The 14697-nt window shown below is 33.1% G+C and overlaps 4 protein-coding genes across 5 annotated transcripts; 2 read left to right on the plus strand and 2 right to left on the minus strand.

The window, feature by feature from the left end:
- Window positions 1-353: 353 nt before the first annotated feature.
- LOC123706469 lies at window positions 354-2227 on the minus strand. The gene has a single exon (XM_045655769.1). It carries the CDS (start codon window positions 1988-1990, stop codon window positions 731-733), a length of 1260 nt encoding a protein of 419 aa, XP_045511725.1. The 5' UTR covers window positions 1991-2227; the 3' UTR covers window positions 354-730.
- Window positions 2228-2991: 764 nt separating this feature from the next.
- LOC123706470 (la protein homolog) lies at window positions 2992-8093 on the minus strand. 2 transcript variants are annotated; one of them, XM_045655771.1, is made up of 7 exons: window positions 7947-8093; window positions 7735-7863; window positions 7004-7170; window positions 5239-5499; window positions 4832-4975; window positions 4455-4566; window positions 2992-3944 (listed from the first exon to the last, which is right to left on the minus strand). In XM_045655771.1, the coding sequence occupies exons 2-7, from the start codon at window positions 7853-7855 to the stop codon at window positions 3610-3612; spliced, it is 1140 nt and encodes a 379-aa protein (XP_045511727.1). In that variant the 5' UTR covers window positions 7856-7863; window positions 7947-8093; the 3' UTR covers window positions 2992-3609. The 2 variants fall into 2 exon arrangements, with proteins under 2 accessions (XP_045511727.1, XP_045511726.1); XM_045655770.1 differs by having other exon boundaries at window positions 7735-7870.
- A 282-nt stretch (window positions 8094-8375) lies between these two features.
- Window positions 8376-10681, plus strand: LOC123706461 (protein asteroid). The gene has a single exon (XM_045655748.1). The coding sequence runs from the start codon at window positions 8448-8450 to the stop codon at window positions 10650-10652; it is 2205 nt and encodes a 734-aa protein (XP_045511704.1). The 5' UTR covers window positions 8376-8447; the 3' UTR covers window positions 10653-10681.
- A 380-nt stretch (window positions 10682-11061) lies between these two features.
- Window positions 11062-14570, plus strand: LOC123706475 (caspase-like). Its single transcript, XM_045655778.1, has 6 exons — window positions 11062-11171; window positions 11605-11730; window positions 12043-12179; window positions 13292-13467; window positions 13722-13836; window positions 14027-14570. Exons 1-6 carry the CDS (start codon window positions 11113-11115, stop codon window positions 14248-14250), a joined length of 837 nt encoding a protein of 278 aa, XP_045511734.1. The 5' UTR covers window positions 11062-11112; the 3' UTR covers window positions 14251-14570.
- The last annotated feature ends 127 nt before the right edge of the window (window positions 14571-14697 follow it).

Consider the following 14697-nt stretch of genomic DNA (forward strand, 5'->3'; position numbering starts at 1 on the left):
ACACTAATCTGTTGAATTATGGTAAATATTAGATGATATTCAATACAACCCTTTACATATTGCAATGGTTAATTATCTTATTATAATAATTACAAGCTGCCCCGCGCGGTTTCACCCCCGTGGCTCCACTCCTGTTGGCTGTAGCGTGATGATACCCTTCTAGCCTTCCTCGATAAATGAGCTATCTAACACCAAAAGAATTTTTCAAATCGGACCAGTAGTTCCCGAGATTAACGCGTTCAAACAAACAAACTCTTCAGCTTTATAATATTAGTATAGATAATACATCTCCAAAAAACACAACCTTCATAATTTAAGCATCTTTAGGGTTGTATTACATATTGAGTAGTATATAATATATCATGTCATAAGCTTTATTTACAAATAACTACAATACTAAAAGGTAGGCGGATACTTCATGTCAGATATATACTAAGCCCTATTTTAGTGGTCAAGAAATTACATATTAGAATATAGGACCAAAACATTGACCTCATATCACATCAATAGTTCATATTTATCAATGATTTTTGAAGCAGATTCATGAATGCCTTATTGTCAAGCAAATAAATAAATTGTCATCTTTATTCCTCCACACTAGGCTTAAAAACTTCAAATTGAAGTATGGTTATTTTGTGTCAGTTTCCAATAAGAAAAACTCTTTTTCCTTAAACAACTTTCACAGTATGCAATTGTAATTTTTGTGCCATTTTTATTGATATCCATTCCTTTAACATTTAACCATTTTCAACCTAGTCCTAGCAACTCGCTCATTTACATTACTTAACAGAGATTCATCCTCAACAAAGTTCGTAATTTCATCATAGTCATCAGTGACTTCATCCAAGAGCTTCAGCAAGTAAACCTCTTTACATTTCTCCATGTACACAAACATTAGCGTACTCAATGAGGTTTTAAGTTGATTGGAAAGTAAAACTAAGTCCTCCGGATCATTTTCGTTGGCTTGTTCTTCCGCATTAAGCATATAATGAAGAGTTTTCCACATCCTGAAGCTTTGAATAAAGTAATCTTCAAGATCACTGATCTCATTAATATTCAGAATGTTTGTCACAGATATTGTTGAAGCAACTATGTCCACTAAATCCATGTCAATTTCCTTCAAATTAACAAGCTTGTTTTCATAGTATTTGAAAGCTAATGAAATCATTTTTAATGCGTCCCGCTTGTTGTCACTGAAAATGCCAACTGATTTATCAAATCCAACAAGATTTAAAGTCACTTGTATACTTATTAGAAGTATTCTTTCAAATTGCTCTCTCTCACAAAACTCCTTGTGTTTCTCTGTGACTTCAATGTAAGCAACAATCAAGCACTCAAGTGCTTCCACACTAACAAAATGCCCAAAGAAATCTGATCTGAATTCTTCAATATTGCAGTATGAACAGATTGTGTTGAAGTTTTCCAGGGCATTCATTAACACATCCCTGTTAGATGAATTCCTCAAAATATAATATAAATAATTGGAATAACCAATTTCAACAAAAAGTCTCATCCAGATAGGAATATGGGCATTATCACCCAAAAACAAACTGGAGTTTATAAGGCGCATCAACTGAATAAGGATCATACTGTCATCAGACTTGATGCATTCCATCACAGATTTAAGAAATGGTACCATAGTGAGTAGTTCATCAACAGCTTCTTTTTGGCAGCACATGTTTGCAATGATACCAACTACCATTTCTATAACGCGTGGTGACTCCACTATAGGCCAGGCAAAAGACAGAAGATTCAGCACATCATGCCTTTGCAGAAAGAGGACCACATCTCTCTCTGCAGTCATATCCCATAAAGTACATAGATCATCTTCAAAAGGCTGTCCATTTATCTCCTCTTTAAGTGTATCAAGGTTAGCTAATTTCAAAAGTATTTTTAAAACAAACCGCTCACTGTATGCCGTATCTCCGATAACGTCTCCAGTAACTTGGTTTTCGTCATTTTCCATTTCTTCAGGTTTTATTGTCAACATATTGATCAACGGTACAGTTAACAAGTAAATCCCAAGAACTAATTTAAAGTGTTATAGGTACCTACCGAAGACCCCTTAGAAAGTTTGAATTAAGTTGTTCACTCTTTATTTAGCGTCTAGTGCACTTTAAAATATATTAATATACTCCCACGTTAGATACCAAAAGCGAACTAAAAAATTTCTCAATATTCATTAATGACATTTCTCAAATCACAAATGCCAAAACCTGCCAAAACTCAAATCATATGGACAGCTGACAGCTGATTGAATGCACCACAGAAAAAGTAATATTCTATTATATTCTATTCAATGATGCGCCCACAGGATGCGTCTTCTGTGGCCTTGATTTTATTATCAACATTTGATTGTAATCTTATATTACTTTACTCTTTGATTGTAATTCGCTTATTCATGGCTTAGTCACTAAATTCAGAAGCTTTATATTTTATCAAATTTATGAATTTGAAGCTCCTGGTTACACTATCCTTAATTTAGAAACTGAATCATACAATGAAGTTTACGAGAATGGATGTGGAGATGTGGATGCAAAAATTAATAATTACCTACCTACGAAGAATTCGAGAAAGTATTCTCTGGTATAATCCGAGCCATAGATCCGAGCAGATAGAGAATAGATCGGAAGATAGCTCCGGTTATAATAGAAAATTCGGATTATGATTTTGCATTCAGTTTTTTAATATTCAACCCCGCTATATTATACTCTCGCCTTACCTGATTTTTTTAACTAAAAGTTGAACATTTATTTTCTAACGCACTCGTAGTAATATTTACACATGAAAAGCTTAATGAAAAGATTGAAGGTCAATATAGTCAAGAGAGTATGAAAAGTCTGTAGTTTTCTTTTTTTTTTTAAATAAAAATTGAATAAAGTATGTATGATGAGGCTCTTGGATTTTCTAAACTTTTTTTAACCATAATATACTAATAGAAGTATAAAGAAAAGTGAAATTGGCTGAAGTTACTGAAATAAAAAAACACAATTTTGAAAATAACTTTATTTAGCTCTTAAAAATACAAAAGTTTACTACTTGGATAGTAATAGTAATTTACATAAGTATTTAATACCTAGCTTTCGCATAACTTGCGACATATCAATATAAAGGAAACAGTCTAATTATAATAATCAACATAGTTTAATTATTTGACAAAGTGATCATTTCACAGCGTCTCAAGACTATATTGTAACAATTTTTGCTTATGATAAATTGTGTTTAAAAAATAAGAACCTCTTGATATTTAGTTTTATGGCATCCAAATGCTTTACGAATGATAATTTTCTAAAGAATAGAATAATTCGATCACGAGGCGGGATTCTATTCTTTAAGAATTTCTCAATTAGAACCTATTTTAACAAAGTTAAAACAGTATTACTTGTAAGCATAGCAAATTCTTACAATATAGAAATGTGACAACAATAGTTTTCTTATATATTTTATAATGAATAGTATGTCTTGCTGACGTCACAATCAAACACATGCCTTTTCAATTTAGGCAAATATTCTGCGGCATATGTTTTAATTCGAAGCACCGTCAATACACTGTCATATAATCATAAGCGAACACAAATCAACAGTTTATACATTCATCATCTTATATTATTAACTATTTGCCGCCACCTTTGCTGGAGGCCCATCATCGTTACCATGTTTCCTTTTCCTGCCTTTACCCTTAAAGTTCTTACCCCTATTATTACCCTTATTATTCTTAAAGTTTTTCATATTTTTGCGTCTTTTACTCATTTCTTCGACAGTCTTTTCTAAGTATGCAGTTTCTTCATCGCCTTCTAAAAGCTTGAACACCAGTTCGGAATCATCAATTTTAACTTTCCCGTCGGTTAATTTTCCCGCCAACTCTTTTCCCGCGTTTTCTTTTGTCAAACGCACCCAGCCTTGTGTGTCGCCAGACTTGAAATCTATGTAGGCGACTTCGGCACCTGGAAATTTATACAGATTATGATGACAATTAAAGTACATAGTTAAGTCATTATAAAAATAAATCATTGTTTTTGTTAAATAAATCATTCACTTATAGGCAAATTAGATATGTTTTTGTTTATGTATCCTAAAGTAGGGACAGTAAAACGTAATTGTTTGGTTTTTTTTTTGTAGTTTTTTTTTATCAAATAATCTTCTATAATATAAAAATGAATCCCAAAATGTGTTGGTAAGCGCATAACTTGAGAACGGCTGAACCGATTTCGTTAATTCTTTTTTTATTATATTCCTTGAAGTACGAGGATGGTTCTTATGTAGGGAAAACGTAAATATGTACCACGGGCGAAGCCGGGGCGGACTGCTAGTATAGACATAAAATAAATCATTCTGGTGTTTCATATTAACAACAAAACATACTTTTTCAACATAACATACATTAGAATAAGTTTAAAGTTTAAACAAATGACAATAAAAATAAAAATCTGTATTGTGTTTGAAGAATACATTACCTAATTCGGTTAGAGCATCCTTGATCTTCTCTCTGGTGAGCGTCTCGTTGCCCTCATTGAAGAACAGCACTGTACCAGTTGGTAACTTGAATGTGTCTTTTTCTTCATTACCCTGTAATTATTTACATTATTATATTTTATGTTTCAAAACTATTGTAAGTTAATCTCTGCAAATTGTCAATCATTCTATAATTGTGTGTGTGTGTGTGTGTGTGTATATATGGAACATATAATTAATGTTTTTACAATTTTTGTCTAAATTCTGGCACGGCTGGACCGATTTTCGTGACTTTCACTGACAAAGCTGATGTAATAATGAGTAACTTGGACTACTTTTATATTTCCATGCAGACAAAGTCGATTTTATATAAACTTACCTCTTTTTGCTGGCCTCTCTTCTGTTTCTTCTCTTTAAGCGCAGCATATTCCTCTTGTTTCTGCTGCAGATAGTTGTCTTGCCACAGGAGCAGTAATTCTGTGTCCTTGTACTTCAAGCCTTTGGTCTCCACGAATTTTGTGGCCTGAAATTGAAGAACAATATTCTTATGAGTGATATTCACGACTAAATATATTTATTTATTTAAGAGTTATAAATATTGCAGCCACCTGTTTAAATGAGCCGTTGCTTTAGCCTGGATGCTTTATTAAATAGCGACGTTTAATTACCTGCCTGGGTATCCTTAAAAGTTAAAATAAATGAGAATTTTTTATTCTTTAAAAAATTCTCATTTCTTTCTCATGTGATGACTATAAAAATAAATGTCAAACAATCAATTAACCGCACCTGTTCCCTAGTCTTGAACGTAGCGAACACCGATCCCTTGAACATCTTCTTCTTGCTCTGCTTATCGAGGTAGCGTCTCATGATCACATTTTCCACCAGCTCGTGTTGTTTGAAGAACTGCAGGATGTCGTCGAGCGTGGAGTCCTTGGGGAAGCCCTTGGCGTAGACTGTACGTGCTGTGAGTTCCTTGCGCCTCTCTTCATTCATCTCTGGGAGCGGCATCTCCGGGTTTCGCCGCACTTTCTTGTTGTCTTCTGATACCTAGGGAATTAATGTTTAGATGTGCTATTAAATGTTTGTGACATTATTATTTGTTTATTTTCTATCCAATTTGGCATCTTATATTATATCCAATAGAATATTTCAAGTAACAGAAAATGAATGTACATCAGGCTTCTACAATATCCTTGCTGGAGTACCACAGGGATCAGTACTCGGACCGGTTTTGTACACCCTATACACATCCGATATTCCAAGAAACTCAGATGTAATAGTTGCGACGTTTGCAGACGATACAGCGTTACTTGCATCACACAAATGTCCGATGCAAGCATCCCAAAATCTACAAAAGGCACTGAATGAAATAGAATCCTGGATGAAAAAATGGAAAATTACTGCCAGTGTCACTAAATCAGTACACGTGACCTTTACTCTTCGCAAAGATAACTGTGCTCCTGTAACACTAAACGATACTCAACTTCCCCACTGTGATACTGTCAAGTACTTGGGCATGCATCTAGATCGTCGACTTACCTGGAAAGAACACATTAAAAAAAAAGGGACGAAATAAATTTAAAATACAGAGGACTCCACTGGCTTCTAGGTCGAAACTCAAAACTGTCCATGAACAACAAACTCCTCATTTATAAAACAGTACTTAAACCGATATGGACATACGGACTGCAACTTTGGGGTGCAAGCTGTAACTCTAATATAATGATAATGCAACGAGTTCAAAACTATATTCTCAAGCAATTATCAGGTTCATCAGAACAGAAGAGGTTCACACTTTATTGAATATACCAACCATCAAACAGGAAATATGTACGCAACATTTTTCATACAAAGTGCGATTGGGAAAACACCCAAACCCTCTTGCTACAAAACTGCTTGAACCTGTAAACGTGCGTCGTCTCAAAAAGCGACGAGACATTTTTGACTAGTGAACACTGCCGGCTGCCAAGCCCGATAAAATAAAGGATGGACTCCAATGGGAGCAGCATTCTTCCTGCCATACGCGCCTTCAACATATCCGCTTATAGTCTAGCGACTGATCGCAGATATAATATTAAAAAAAAAAAAAAAAAATTTTCTATCCAATGTCAATTTAATAACTTAGTATAATTTTTCGATTTTCATTTATTGATGATGAGCATATAGCCAAGTAATTTTACACTCATTTTTAATTTGCAATCGCTGTGTGGTCGAAAGTGGAAAGTGACTATGTCTATGTGAATTTTTAAGCGGAATGGCAAAAAGATACAGGTTCGAATCCTGCCTTTTTGATACAATTTTTTTTATTCTTTAAATATTTCTCATTTATAAAGCATTTGAATGCTATAAAACTAAATATATATAAAAAATAGTATTTTATTTACACCAACAAATACTACAATCAACATACATAAGTTTTAATATTTATTGAAATGTGACTTTTATATGTAAGTAGGTAGGTGGATATTTACTTTATAAGGGTAGAGCCCTTATAAAGTAAATATCCACCTACAAAAGTTGTTCAAAATAAATAAATAAAAACTGCACTCACCTCCAACAAGCCAGATGGTGACTTATTAATAGCGTTAACAATGACTTCATGGTCCGTCGTCAGCTTTGAGAGGCGGTTGAACTTCAGCATGACATCTAATGGTACCCAACCATCGTCAAGGCTCACTTGCTCTTTGAGAAACTTGTCTCTGGGGAGGTTGACGTCACCTGAAATGGTGAAATGAAAATTTATATTGTAAGACATTAATTGATACATATTGTTCAAAAAAAATAAAAAATATTGTTTTTTTTATGTTTAATGATGAAGTTTAAGACATGTTTTTTGTGAATTAAATATTTAGTTTACAGAAAGAGAAATAATTAATTATATTCATTTCCAATTATGAGGATAAAATCTATGTGTTACGTTAGAACAATTGTATAATGTATTGTAATGATAAAAATTAAAAGGTTATTGTTTCACATGAATTTATCTTGATTATGCTAAAAGCCCATGTAAATATGATGTTTGGTCTCCTTCCGAGCTGACCTACAACAAATCTAAAGATTGTAATAAGAAGGGTCAATAATGCATAGACTCATGATGACGACAAGAATATCTCATGTGTGATGCATGCAATAAAATTTAGGATCTATTTTGAATATATGACATGTACTGTGAGCTAGTGTTGACTCATCTTTGAAATAGTATGTTTAAATCATATGAATGTGAGGTGTCATAAGTATCCTTGTAAACTATACATGACACGTGTATAAACAAATTGAGCTAACCAAAGTAGTACTCCATTTGGCGGATGATATTATTTTCCAAATCCGACGGTGTCTCGCTGTTCCCATTTTCATTGTTCTCTTGTCCATTACTCTCAGTTGAAATTTCTTTTTCCTCAGTCATTTTTAGGGCTGAAAACTAATGTGAATGAAAAATTTATGCGTCGTAGCGGCACGTCGCTTATTATATTTTACATTGATGATATGATACTTACTTCTTCTTTTCTAATTGAATATATTTACGTTGATTCTGCAATACCCGCACTTACAATATTATGTATTGCAATATTTAATTAAAAATATTAAACCACATGGGATTTATGCAAACGACAAACCTTGAAACCACGCGATTTTGAGGAAGTGCGGACGGCGCGGTTTACTAAATGTCATCTGTCAAAATTAAATTTTGACATAAGTACGACAAAAATGCCATTAAAAAAAAATTGTCTTTTGTTATTATGTAGACTTACCGACTTAACGATAAATTGAAGTAATTCTAAGGATGTTATTTAATGAATGTTTATTTATCCACGAGTTCTACGATTTTTTTAATCTTAACCTACCTAATTTAAAAATACTCTGTCATTTTTAAACCATATTGACAAATGACAATCTGTTGTCAGTACTCAGTGCTGTCATTTTTGTTTTGACATTTGATTTGCATGTTTACAATTTGAGGTTAAGTGGATGAAAATAAAACAATAATAGTTTTTAAAATGGGGGTAAGGGGTTTAACCACCTATATTAACTACAATTCAAATAGTTTTTTGCATGACCATAACCTGTACGATACCAATTTAGTCATTGATGGTCATAGTCTATGTGCCCAGATTTACAGATCGACCAATTCTTTTTCGGCTTTCGGTGGAGATTATGATCGAATAGCTTCATATGTAAAAGCCTTCTTCAAAAGTTTGAAAAAGTGCAACGTGACTCCATACGTTATTTTTGATGGCAGTTACGAAACAAGAAAATTAAGGACTGCGTATAGCAGACTTAGATCAAAACTAAAGGGAGCATCCCGTTTGGATCCAGTTACGCAAGGAAGTATTCAGATATTCCCACTCCTACTGAGAGATGTTTTCAAAGAAGTTTTAGATGAAATGAATGTTTTGTACACAGTATGTGAATTTGAGGCAGATGGTGAAATTTCAGCATTAGCGAGATGCCTTGATTGCCCTGTGCTCAGTTATGACTCAGATTTCTTTATTTACAATGTTCAATATATTCCATTTAATACAATAGATATCAAACCAATACAAATAGAAGAAGGTGATAAAAAAATTTATGCTCTTGAATGCAAAATTTACAAAGTTGAGTTTTTAACAAAGCATTTTGGTGGCCTGGATAAAGAATTACTACCTTTACTAGCAACATTATTAGGAAATGACTATGTTGAAAAGAAAGTGTTTCGTAAATTCTTTTCCCAGATGAAAATGCCAAAAGGCAAAAAGAGACACAATGATCAACAGAGATGTATACATGGCCTTTTCTTGTGGCTCCAGAGTGAAACCTTAGACTCGGCTATAGCTAAAATCATAGGCAGACTGAAGAAATATGAAAAAAATAAAGTACTAAATTTAATAAATGAAAGCATAAATGGTTATTATAGAAAAGAATGCAGATCACTTAAGTTTTTTAATTTATCATATGATAACCAAGCAGAAAATGAAAATGTACAAGTAAAAGAAATTGAAGATTTGGAAGATTTTTCAACAGAAAATGAAACAAATAGCACAACTGATTCTTCAGATAGTGAAGATGATTCAAATGATGATGACGATGATGATGACGATGATGATGATGGAGTAGTAGAAGAAAATGATCACCAGATGCCCATGTGGTTTGCAGATATTATACGGTTAAAACGCGTACCCCACTGCTTTATAAACCTCTACACTCATCACTTACATTTTTGCTCCCCACAAGCAGAAAATTACACAGAAGATGACGCTCATCTTTGTATTTTACCTATACTTAGATATGCTTTTGATATTTTAACAGACTTTGCATTCGAAAACTTTATGTATGTTAGCAGAGACAGGGATTGTAACTATAAGAGAATGGTTATCGGTAATGAAATGTCTATAACAAGACCTTTGGAGATACCCCTATCTGAACTAACTAAGGAACAATTACATGAATACTTTTATAAGTTTTTCAATGAGAAACTCCCGAATTTAGATTTTGATATCATTCAATTGTTGCCGTCTAATTTTCAACTTTTTGCATTATCAATTATTTGGTGGATTTCTAACTGTGAAGTGCATATAGGCCAGGTTCACAGTTTGATTTTATGTTACACTTATCTAGAAGCTATTGACGAGAAATTGGGAAATGCTAGAGGACATTTCCATTTTAATAATAAGTTTTCAAAAAAGTTGCTAGAAATAAAAAAGAAAACTATTATAAATATAGAAGACGTAGAAATGTTGAATAAGAATAAAGTTCAGTATGACGATTGCATACTTGCAGCCAGTGTCCTTTTAAAATATTTTGATTTGGATGACAGTATACGGAAAAAACCCAAGAGCTACGATTCCAGCAGAATACACGCGTTTGCGCAGTTTCAGTGTTGCCTGCAGAAAATAAATTCTTTAAATATTCTTTGCGGTTGCCCTTTCGAGAGTACTGTGTATTCAAAATGCTATAATGGGATATTTATTTATAATGCCTCGATGAGACTTGAGAATGAAACAGACCCCAATTCATTTATTCACATTCATTTAAATGGTGCTGTAAGTGTAGTTAGTTTTTATAAAAGTTTATTTTCAATTTTAAACAGATTATTTACAAGTATGGATTTAACTTTTAAACAGTTTATTCAAGGTACTAAAAAAAGACGCAGGAGAAAAAAGAATGCTGTGGATGAAGAAATAGCATTTTTAATTAAAGGTTTTGAATCAGAGGTGATAATATAATTTTTGAATAAAATATTTTTATATTTGAACACGGTTTTTAAATTATTTTCCCTTTCCCGATTATTTTAGTTCATTGAAATGTGACATTTTTTAGGCCTAGGAGTAAGCCTAGGAGTAATAAATTAAGTTTATTAAATCTATCTGCGTCGCGTAAAAAATTCGTTACCTAGCTGCAGTGTTACCTAACTATGTATATTCCGTTTAGCATTTCTTTTTATTAAACTCAAAAAGCTGTTATTATTTTATACTTTGTTTAAAGCCCTTAAATAGCCCCTAAACTTTCTCCTCGATTGTTTGTATAAATAAAAAAATTAAATAAAAGAAAAATTAGTGCAATGTGACAAGCATCTTATCGGTGAATACCTGTTATCTACTTATCACAGGATATATCAGTCAGTAAGTGCTTGAATTGCAAATCTTTTGGTTTGTGTGTATTTTTATTAAAAAATAAAAAGTTAAAATGGCTGACGAAAGTGTAGCTGATGCTGGTGGTTTCGGTTTAATTGCTGAAAATTCAAGGTTCGGTATTTATTTATTTTTTACTTTATTTTATAAAATATCCTTTAATGCTATTTAAATTATTAGTACATAATAAAACGTTTTATAACATATTTGAGTAAACTGAAGCCTTATCGCTTAAAATCGGACCAGTGGTTCCTGAGATTAGCGCGTCCAAGCAAACAAACAAATTCTCCAGCTTTATAATATTAGTAGTATACAATTTACTTAGTTCATTAGGTACCTAGTTATTACAGGTACCTACGTCCTCAACGACCTACAGTATAAATAAAAAAATTTAAAAAAGGAAGATTACTTAGATAGGATTTAGTTACCTATCAAGTATTACCTTTATAGTTTATTGATGTTCTGTATATACAAATAAATATCTATTTATATAGTTAAGTTTTATAGATTTTTTTTTTTATTTTTGGGAAAATATTGCATTTTTCAGCCATATCGATGAGATAAGACGGACGGCACCGATATTTAATCCTAACGATCGGTACTATGATATGAGTGGAGAGAAATATTTGTACATTTTCAATCATTACATGTACAAGAAAACACGGTATTTTAAGTAAGTATTGATGAAGATGACTGCATACAAAAATAGAATTGCTTGTTTTGTGTGTCTTTTTTTGAAGTGAAACTTCTTTATCGGGGTTGGAATAAAATTTAGTGTAGGTACCTAACATTTTTTCATTACGCGTGACATTTTTCCGTTACGCGCCATCTTTTTCTTATCCCTACCACGCGTGATTCGACGTATTTCTGTAAAGTTGCATATACTTAGTGAATTATTTTTTGAAAAATAAGGTCATAAAGAAGTTTCACTTCTTACGTGTGTAAACTAGTACTTACACGTAAGTACACATTTTTTCTCTTTTAGTAATTCACGGCCCAGCACAAGAGAAGGTACACAAAAAGACGTCAGCAGGCTTACGGAGGTGTTCCAAAACCTAGGATTTCTAGTTACGACCTACAATGACAAGGAACACGCGGAAATTATGGAAAAAGTTGCGGACAGTAAGTTTTTTCATGACGTATTAAAACGAATAAAAAAGAGAGCAAAAAGACGTGTGGCACTCGGGGACTGCCGCGGTAAAGCTATTGCAAGCTATGCCTTCAGGCTGGTTCACACTTTGATTAGTGCGAGTGCAGGTGATTAGTGCAGGTGTTTAGTAACTACGTGTGGACAGCGACTGTTTAGTGCAAGTGTTTAGTAGGCTGTGTAGTAAAGTGAATAGAAGCGTGTTCTATTTTTTTGCGAGTGGACTGCGAGTAGCCACGTCCCGCGCGCCCTCCCTTCCCCCTCACTCGCAGTGTGCCTGCCTAAACACGTCTGGACACGAGTGTTTAGTGTTTAGTGTTTAGCGTAGTGTGTAGCGTCGCGAATTGCACCATTGACCTGCACTCCCACTAATCACCTGCACTCGCAGTTGAATTGGACACTACTCGCACTACACACCTGCACTCGCACTAATCACCTGCACTCACACTAATCAAAGTGTGAACCAGCCAGAACAAACCACACCTCCGCCGGTCGGAGTGGGGAGCGTGAGGATTTTTCGTTACGGAATTTCTCGATTCGGTCCTCGCGCTCAAGGCCCGCGATAGAAGCTATGCAATAGCTTAAAAAAACAATAATTTTCAGTATTTTAATGCCTGCAATACCTAAAAGTTAAAACTAAAACTTCAGCCGAAAATGGCTAAAACTGTATAACTAGGTAATTAACAAACATTTTTCACAATACAAATTTCTCATTCATGTGTTATTTATACCATGATGTTATGACTTAATAAAACTGGATATGAGCATGAACACCACGTAAAAGAATAAAAACTTTAAAATATTTAAATAAATAATAATTTAAATGTCTCTACATAATGTCTCCTAAGTCCTACATTAAAGTTATTTTATGTTCACATGAATTATACAGCTAAATATTAAATATTGTATTTTTACAGCTATATTAAATATTATTATATGTTATATAATATATACTATACATAATTTCGTTACCTTTTTAGTAGGTAGGTACGACTCTACGTTTTATTAGTATGATATTTATATACTTATTAAATTTTAGTACTTACCTGTTACCTGTACTAACGTATAATTTATGAAAACATTACAGTCAGCAAAAAGGACCATAAGCAAACGTCATGTATTTTCTTCGCGTTTCTCACACATGGTGACTCTGGCGGGGAGTTACATGCAGCTGACAGACCATATTTACTGAAGGACGTACTGGTTTTGTTGGAGCATGGCCACGCTTCTCTGGTTGCTAAGCCTAAAGTTTTATTCGTTCAGGTGGGTGGAAATTGATCAAGATCCATAATTTTGAAAAGGGGTGTCTTCTTTTCAAAATTATTGAAATTGCCTATTTTATTAGGTGTTATTGAGTTTGAATAATGGTGGTGTTTCATCTACTTTCTGAGCTTAACGTTAACTAAAAATTGTTTGTTGAATTTTGAACTTTTAAGTGATAAAGAACATATACGAATGTTGCAACTAAGGTTTCCTAAGTAAAACTGCTTTCAATTATGTACTTAAGGATATTTCAGGCATGTAGAGGCAATAAAGCAGATAGTGGAAGACGAGTAGAACTGGATAGCTCAGGCGTTTCGTACGTAGTGCCGACTCATTCGGATTTCTTAGTACTCTACTCGACTGTTGAAGGTAATTGAGGGTATTCTTTTAAATTACAGTGTATTTTTAAATGTTTATTATCTGTATCTATAATCACTTAATTCCAAAAAGCTATACAAATGTACCTATATTTTTAGTTGCGTTCTTACTATTTTTTCGATAGAACAATTACATAGCTCAAAATATAATTTGCCATCTATTGAAAATTGCAAATTTTCAGATTACCTCAGCTACCGGGATATCAACGGGTCATTCATGATCCAAGACCTCTGCGATATAATAGTTTCTTACCACGAACAATGGGATCTGCTACATTTGGTAACAATGCTCCACAACAGAGTAGCGCACCATAGATCGACATATTCACCAAGGAGACTCGAACATCATGATAAACGACAAATGCCAGAAACACGATACACTTTGACTAAGCTTCTGAAGTTTTAGAATGGATAAAGTTAATAAATTGACCTGAAAACTAAATTCCGATTGTGTAAAATTCGCGCCAAATTGTGACATGTCGGACGCCATTTTGAATTTGGCGTTGCAAAATATTATTAAAGTGAACATATTTTGTAAATTCAAGAAAAAAAACTTAGGTACATACTGATACTTGAAAAATGAAAGGTATAAAGTTTTTTAAGTCATCGTATCGAACAATTTACTTTTTGCGACATAAATACTGTCGGATTGTGTGGGATAAATGTATTGATATCTAATAATGAATAAAAAATTTCAATAAATTTTTGTTTTTTCGTAAATCGTTTTATATAATATTTCCGTTGGCTTAACTTTTTAACCGACTTCATTTCATTTATTACATCGCAAGTATTTTTTTTTAAATAAATAACTAACTACTTAGTTAAGTAAGTACAAAATAATTGTTGAATAGAA

Source organism: Colias croceus, chromosome 3 (assembly GCF_905220415.1).
Source record: "Colias croceus chromosome 3, ilColCroc2.1".
NCBI lineage: Eukaryota > Metazoa > Arthropoda > Insecta > Lepidoptera > Pieridae > Colias > Colias croceus.